This window comes from Montipora foliosa, chromosome 11, assembly GCF_036669935.1.
Source record: "Montipora foliosa isolate CH-2021 chromosome 11, ASM3666993v2, whole genome shotgun sequence".
NCBI lineage: Eukaryota > Metazoa > Cnidaria > Anthozoa > Scleractinia > Acroporidae > Montipora > Montipora foliosa.
Window position 1 is genome coordinate 11,474,837 of NC_090879.1, and position 7,921 is coordinate 11,482,757.

General features: G+C 42.1%; 1 protein-coding gene across 1 annotated transcript in view; it reads right to left on the reverse strand.

The window, feature by feature from the left end:
- Positions 1–56: 56 nt before the first annotated feature.
- The window catches only part of LOC137975829 (uncharacterized), an 11,745-nt gene continuing 3,880 nt past the window's right edge, over positions 57–7,921 (reverse strand). Inside the window, exons 3-8 of the mRNA XM_068823023.1 lie at positions 7,794–7,888; positions 7,311–7,464; positions 6,799–6,862; positions 3,037–3,314; positions 1,185–1,356; positions 57–644 (exon numbers count right to left, since the gene is read on the reverse strand). Of these exons, the coding sequence (XP_068679124.1) occupies positions 460–644; positions 1,185–1,356; positions 3,037–3,314; positions 6,799–6,862; positions 7,311–7,464; positions 7,794–7,888 (948 nt within the window). The 3' untranslated portion in view covers positions 57–459. The remainder of the gene's footprint in view (positions 645–1,184; positions 1,357–3,036; positions 3,315–6,798; positions 6,863–7,310; positions 7,465–7,793; positions 7,889–7,921) is intronic.

Below are 7,921 nucleotides of genomic sequence, written 5' to 3' on the forward strand. Positions count from 1 at the left end.
CAGTATCGACGGAGAATGAACTTTAGAAACTAAGTTTATTTTTATCAGTTGTAAATATTTTCAAATACAACAGGGAAGAGGGGGGGTCCACTAGTGATAAACGCCTGAAGGCTAGGCTTTTTTTTCCCTTTTTTTCAAGTTCTAGCAGCTTAACGGGCCATTTCCGAGTTGCTGTTTCTCTCGGTTTCGAAGTGAGTCTTGGTGCTCAACTATTGTAAGGGAAATGAGTTTGATTTGCATAACAATTCGCAACTCATTTGAATGGTTGTGCACCAGGACTCGCTTTGAAACTGAGGCATGCAGCAACTCGAAAATGGGCTATTAAGCTTAATTTTCAGTTTAACTGCTACTGTTTGGTATCCTACTGCAGGGGAATAGCTCACTCCTTTGTGCAATTTTCTTGAGATTTCACACAAAATCCGCAGCGAAGAATTCAGTGATTGTGATTAGGTGTCATGTCTACATGTAAGCAGTGTCTTGTCCAGTGTTGTAGAATCCGTTTGCTTGGGATGAAATAACTGTTAACTGTTCTTGCAGCTTGCTTATTTCTCGAATAAGCTGTCCCAGTTTGTCCTCTACATCCTTCAAGTTAATAGCTTTGGTGAAGTCCGACTGGGTTCTTGCTTCGTTCAAGTCGATCTCACCTATAAAAGGGAATGCCAAATATACGTCTTAATGAGTTTCATTCGGAAGGAGCTACTTTCCGAATCCTTCCACTCTCAGCCGGATCGTTTGGTTGGGGTACGAGTGAGTCACGTGTTCTCTTTTTTTGAGCATGCGCACTTGGAAATATTGCGAGTCATTCAGATCAGCTGATACCACAGTTTCTGTCAACTGTCACTGGTAGTGGACTGCGTTTATTGAGAAATTGTAATGTTTGCATCGCTTCCCAGACCAACCGATAACTGTCACAAATTTCAAAGATTTCGTTAGCGTCGACCATCGCTGAAGCAGCTTTCAAGTCACGGAACTCAATTTGTTTGAGTCACTGAATTTTCACCTTGGAGTTTTAGACAAACTATCCAGATTATCGATTTTCTCCCTCGCTGCCGTTTTATATGTCGTCACGCCATGCAGGGAGGAGCGTTGCGTGATGAGATTAGGACATGTATTCTGACTGACCGGCAGATTCTCTGCGATAGAATTGAAGATGCCTTGACAAGACTAAGAAAGTTTTATTTTACCTTCTCGGCTTTGAACCTTTCTCGTTGGCTTCCACAATTTTATGTATAGAAGTTCCGTGATAAAGCCAGAGAATAAAAGACCCACGAAGATGCCTAAGGTCACCAGAAGGAAGTTTTGTGTGCCTTTTGATTTGCCGGATAAGAAACTCTGCAAGTCACTACCCTCGTAAACCTGTTTAAAAAAGATACATAAGTCTTGCATGTGGAAAAACTATTAAAAGTGGATCACTTGAAAGCAAGGTGACGCACCATAACAGCAGCCCGGTGTGGCCAACACATCACGCGTGCGCACAACCATTTCACCCGGTTAAATTGCAGCCATGGACAGCTGTTTCGGCCCTGTTAGGCCACGTCAGCATGGCATAGCCAACTTACAAGGCGGGTGTTTTGGTGTGTTGGTTTGATGACTGGGTTCACCTTGCTTTCGATGCTTCATTGGATAATGAGCTTTCACTGGAAACTTGAACCCGATATACCAGATAATCTCTGAGCAATAATGCTATGAAAATTCGAAATTTTGCATGAAATGTATTTGATTATTCGCGCTTTTGCCACCCAAGAATTTATCAACTATTGATGACTAATAACTGAGTCGTGGATACTCAGCATGCATCTTAAACACTATTGACGCACTATTAAAGGGTCGGTTCTCGCGCTGCTTTTGTTCGAATTCATTCAAGCGCAACTGATTAATTATCCAAGTTGGTGATATCAAACAGCAACACAGAGACGGAAACCCAAAGACTGGGGATTAAAAGAAAGAACGACAGATAACGATGCTATGACATATACGGACACTTTGCCATAGAGGGATTTTATCACAGCTCGGTTGCGTCCACGGTTGAAGGATAGATCATTTTCCTATGCTTTAGGCACCGCACCTTTTATAGTGCGTTTGCGTATTTAGAGAAGTAGCCGTAGCTGCAATTGTTGAAACTTATAACAGTAATTTGAGTAGCTTGTGACGTAATATTGATAATGACAAAAGGAGGTAATACAAGATATCTCACAGAGGGTTGCAGGGATGGCGCAGTGGTGAGAACACTCGCCTCCCACCAATGTGGCCCGGATTCGTTTCCCAGACTCGACGTCATATGTGGGTTGAATTTGTTGGTTCTCCACTCTGCACCGAAAACCAAAAACGAACATTTGACTTGATTTGTGTTAATTGTTAATTTAAGTTTAAGGTGTCCCCAATTAGTGCTTCAGCGCTAGAACGACTTGACCCTTAAGTAACGTTCGTTTCTTATATACAAGAAACAATGAAAACGAAAGAGAAAAAATATACACTGTAAATGCATATACCTAATACACACAAAAAAACGTGTAATTAATTAATTAATTAATTAATTAATAAAGATACAGCTTTTCGCATTTAAGGATGGCTGAAGATCACAAACTACTCAAATTACTGTCATATACTCCAAAAATTTTAGCTACGGTTACTTCTGAAGATGTATGTTGAGACTAATAACTGGCTTGTAATCAAAGCTGAAGGGCTTAAAATCTTTTACCTTTCGAAATCAATTTGCAAATGGTATGATGGCTGGTATAAAAATGAAACAAAATTTGAACAACGACGTCAGCAAAGATTCCCTTATTGACAATGAGGGGCGCTACTACTACACCCTAGTAGTAGTTACTTTGGTTCAGTTGTACACCTTAGTTGTAGCTACACCTAGTAGTAGCTACTTAGGTGGGGTAGTTTCCCCCCGCGCTATTGGAGTAGCGCGGGCGCAACGAGACACCAACGGCTGAAATCTGAGCCTAAGTAATTAAGGTTTTAAGAGAACATTTCCATTGAGGTTTCTGACATGCAATAATTTTAAAGAAGAAATCATTTTCGCCTTACATCCACGGGCTTAAGATAGTCCAACAGGATATCGTCCACATCGAATCTTTCCAATTCTTGTTCAAAACAAGACCCTTTGCCCATTTGACTTTTGGCGGATGGGGAGTCCCGAACAGCTACGTCGTAAACTACTTCGTGGTCGTAACTTCCGAAGACTTTGAGGGTGGAGTCGTTAAGAGCCTCGCTAAGGTAGTATGCCGCTCTGTACCTTTCCATAAAAACTCCATCAATCTTATTCTCCTTCAGTTTAGAGAAAACTTTGTCAACTGTCGTGAAAACTTAAAGAGAGTGGGAAAATGGTGTGTTATTGATAACGCGTTTCACAACTACATCCAACACAGCATCCCTATATCAAATTTTAGTTTTTGCTAATCAAACTAATCATTATTAATCAAACTCCGGATATCCTTACTATTCACTTCTGGGCAATTCGCGCGGAATTTGCGCCCGAAAATGTTGTAATCTTGGCAGGATCAAATGAGTTTAAAATCATCTTTTTGTGCTGTATTATATAACTGTTTTAACATATACTAAAACAACTATTCACCTCTGTCGGTGGCTAGTTAACAACTATTCACCGAAGTGGAGGTGGCTAGAGGTGGATATTTACCGAGCCGCGAAGCGGCGAGGTAAATATCCAACGCTAGCCACCGACACTGAGTGAGATAATATACAACACAAAAAATTAATTTGGACGTTTTCTTCACTTGTCACGGATGGAAATCGGGACGCCATTTTTTCCCGAGTTGCTCGGTGGTAAACAGCACAGGATATTCGGAGTTTGACGAGCCAATCAGCGCCCGCGTTCAACGCTATCCACCGTTTTAGTATATACTAATGGTAGATATTTACCTTGCCACCTCGCGGTTTGGTAAATATCCACCGCTGGCCACCGACACTGAGGTGAATAGTTGTCAAAAATATGCATGCTGAGTGTTAAAAGTGAGCATGGTTGGCGCAGTGGTGAGAGTATTCGTCCTTCACCAATGTGGCCTGGGTTCGATTTCCAGGCCAACCTCGTTCCCAGGGTCTCCCTTGTAGCCGAGACCCTGGGAACGAGATTGTTTCCAGGCTTGGCGTCGCGTGTTCTCTGCTCGGAGAAGTTTTTTCCCCAGCACTCCGGTTTTCCTGTATCCTAAAAAAAAACGACCTTTGGTATGAATTGATTTGATTTCATTTTGTACAGTGTCCTTAATAGGCGATTTGCATGATGGCGTTTCACTCCCGAGACCAGAATGCGTTGTCAAAATGCTTGTTATTCAGATTTTTCTTCTCTCCTGGGAACAAAGAAACAGTCCTTTTCACGGTTAGTTTTTCTCATTTGCATTACAATGTAATCTAGCATGTATGTGAGGCAATTTCGGGCTATTTTGTAGTTTTAACCCGAAATTACCTCGCATTCACGTTAGGTTACATTCTAATGCAAATGAGAAAAACTAACCGTGAAAAGGGCTATTGTTGAAATTTGCCTGACAATAGGAGCAACTCAAAGCATTCTGGTCTTCGTGGTAAATGACGCCATCATGTAAATCGCGTATTAGTAACCCTGGGCCAAATACACCTGACACTCAACTAGCCGCTTCACGGCTCGGTAAATATCCACCACTAGACACCTCTACTTCGGTGAATAGTTGTTAATTAGTATATGCTAAAACGGTGAGATACTATAGCACAAAAAGATGATTTTAACTCATTTGTTGCACAAGTCTAGTGCGAGTCGCGAGTCGAGTTCAAGTCAGATTCCAAATTTGGTTTTAGTTTTTGTTTTTCGTTTGTTTGTTGTTTTTGTTGTTATTGTTGCTGTCATTTTTACCTTGAAGCTTTCTCTGCTTCCAAAATAATGTCTTTCAGTTTCAGTTTCAGTGTAATTACTTGGAAAATGCTATGTTCCTTTACACCAAGGTATGAAAAAAATATGAATAAATAAGAAGAAAAAAAAAAATAAGGGGCCTAAAGGCATTGACAGATGAGGTGCTTGCCACAAAGGCAGGCAGAGTATTCCATTCGGGTATGGTTCTTGGAAAAAAAAGAGAATTTATAAGTATCTGTGCGGGGAGCAAGAATGTTAAGCTTTTGAGGATGATTACGTCGGGTTACAGTTTTACAACAGCTTAAGTGGTCGTTGAAATTAATAGGAATTAGGTTAACTATTTTAAACATAATACATAGGCGGTCGCGCTTTTTGGCGCTGGATAGTTCAGACTAGCCAAGTCCCTTAACTAGGGCAGTAACACTGACATGACGCGAATAGTTCTTGAATACAAAGCGAGCAGCACGTCTCTGAACCATTTCAAGCTGAGATGTTTTTTTGGGTGTACGGGTCCCACACACTGGAATGTGATAACGTAGGTCGAACTAGTGAAAGATAGGCGCGGGCTTTGACTTCTTTTGAGCAGCTGTGCAAGTTACGTCTGATAAGGTTAAGAGTGCGCGTTGCCTTCTTTGTAATGAAGATCACGTGATGGTTCCATTTGAGGTCTTTAGAGAGCTGCACACCGAGATAGGGATGGGATTCGCGCACCTCGAGTCTAGTACCATACAGGAAGTGTATAAACAGCTAATGTGCAGAGGCGTTCAATATCGTGACACTACTCACACGTAATCCCAAGGAACACAAGATACATCCCAAATGCTTGAAGTAATTTTTTTGTTTAAAGGCCCGCGGAGAAGGAGATAAAACATAGGCAAGCATTGCGTACTTGTGGTAGTGCAGTAGCACGGCGCTGTAATCTATAATTGTCAACTGCTCGAACTTGACTCGTGACTCGCACTTGTCTCGTGACTCGAACTTGACTCGTGCAATGAGTAAACCCTTCCTGCAACGATTACAGGTCTGGCGCAAATCCTACGCAGGTTGCTCGGAGGTGAATAGTTATACATGTTCATTGCCGCAACAGCCACTCAATGCTGAACTACGGATAAGATATGGGGAAAAAGGTTGCCCGGGATACTCGGAGTTGTGAATCCAAGCAACGAAGGTAAACGTCGCCGAAGGGGAGGACGGTTGGAAACGCTTTTTACCGACAGTGCTAGGGAAACTTAGCGAAAAGAGGGAATAAACTTGAGAAACATGACTTAGATAGGTTAATTACGGTCCCTAAGGACTAACAATGGTCTAAATGGTCAGAATAGGGTGGTGAGAATATTTATCAATAGTGCGTCATGAATTCCAGCAAAGGATATTTGGAGCCAATCGGAGCGCGCCTTCAATCCTTACAATAAATTTACCTGGCTTGAGCCTGCGATCCAATCGAAACCAAGTACCTGGTCAGAGGTCAACTTCAAAAACTTGACCCCGGTATATGGTCACGTGAATGTGGTCAGCGGATACCTTGTTTTGACAGGTGTCAATTGACCATAACATGGAGATTTACGCTGTAAACAAGCTGGAGTATGGCCGCCATGTTGGGCACAAGTCAAGTGTTGATTACTTGAGCCCGCGATATGGTCGCAATTGGCATACATGAAGGGGTGGACGTACGGTCGAACGGTGACCAAAATCACATTTTCTCGCACAGATGGGTTACCATATTTCATTACCAATGGTGCTCCGCTCGCGCCCCTGTGGCGCGCAGAGCTCCACTATTAACATAGATGTGGACAACAACCGAGGTGCAGTCTAGGGACTACACGATCTAGGGAAAACACGATCACTAGTAGCATCAAGTACACTTGTTGCTACCAACCAATTGCCAACCAAATCAAAAATCGAAGTGTTCAGTCGTCCATTTCTTCATCACACCTCCTTTTAAAGGTCCTTACCGTTCACCTTAGCTCCTCTTTGTCTCGCCTGTAACTCCGCTGATGTATTGACCAATACTCCAATCTGAACGAAAAAAAAAATTGAGCCCTTAACTTATCCAAAGAGAATACTTGTTATTCACTAGAACGATAATTATTACTGTGGTATCTTACTTGAAAATCGGTTTGACTTTATCTAGATCGGATGCCGTTTATTTAATTTCTTTAGTCTGTTCCGAGGTAGTTTCCTGAGAGAATCTCGCATTCTCGACTCGTCGTTATATCTTCAAATGCCGCGGAGTCTCAAATGAATAATTGGTTTGCATTTTTCCTTTAAGACTGGAAATGGAGCCCATTTTTCAGTAAGAACTTTGAGTAGACCTAACTTTAACTCACCAGGATTAATTCCAAAACGGAGGAAATTCCGTCATGTTAAACATTATAATTATGCCCTTGCGTCATGAACGCTTGTGTGCTTTAGGCACCGAATTCGACACACCTACCAAAAGAGATTGGATTATACGATAGCGTACCTTTCGCCCTCCCACGACTGCCAGGTCGGTGGCTGAAATACTGAGGGAGCTTGTCGCAGTTGCAGTAAATACGGCTATGACTATCAGACCAAACAAGATCCAAATGACGCCGAATAAGCGACCAAAAACAAACTTTGGGGTCTTGTCACCATACCTGAAATTCAAGTCACAATGGTTTAAGTCTCAAGCTCGATGCACTTTGATACACTTCACTTATTATTTGGGTCAGTCTGTGCCTCTGCAAGTAACCCAATCGCTCCGAAATTGCTGTTTCCATAGCAACAACATCGTTCCTGTACTTCTTGTTTTCCTTTCCCGTCCACCAGAGCCGCCGGAGACTGGGAACAAGAGCGACGGGTCTTCGTGCCTCCACACATGAGTAATGTACATACCCCAAATGGTGTGTAGCCGACGCTAAAATTAATTAATGAAGCTATTGTTAAATGTTCTAGCATCGTCACCACTTAATCCAACACTACTCACCCGACAGTTGTCATGGAAACGAACGCCCACCAAAAGCCTTCGTAAGTGCCTCTTGTGAAAGAACGAGGAAATTCCTCTTCGTTGAAGAACGTTTCCTAAACGATAAAAAATTTTATTTGCTGGTATAT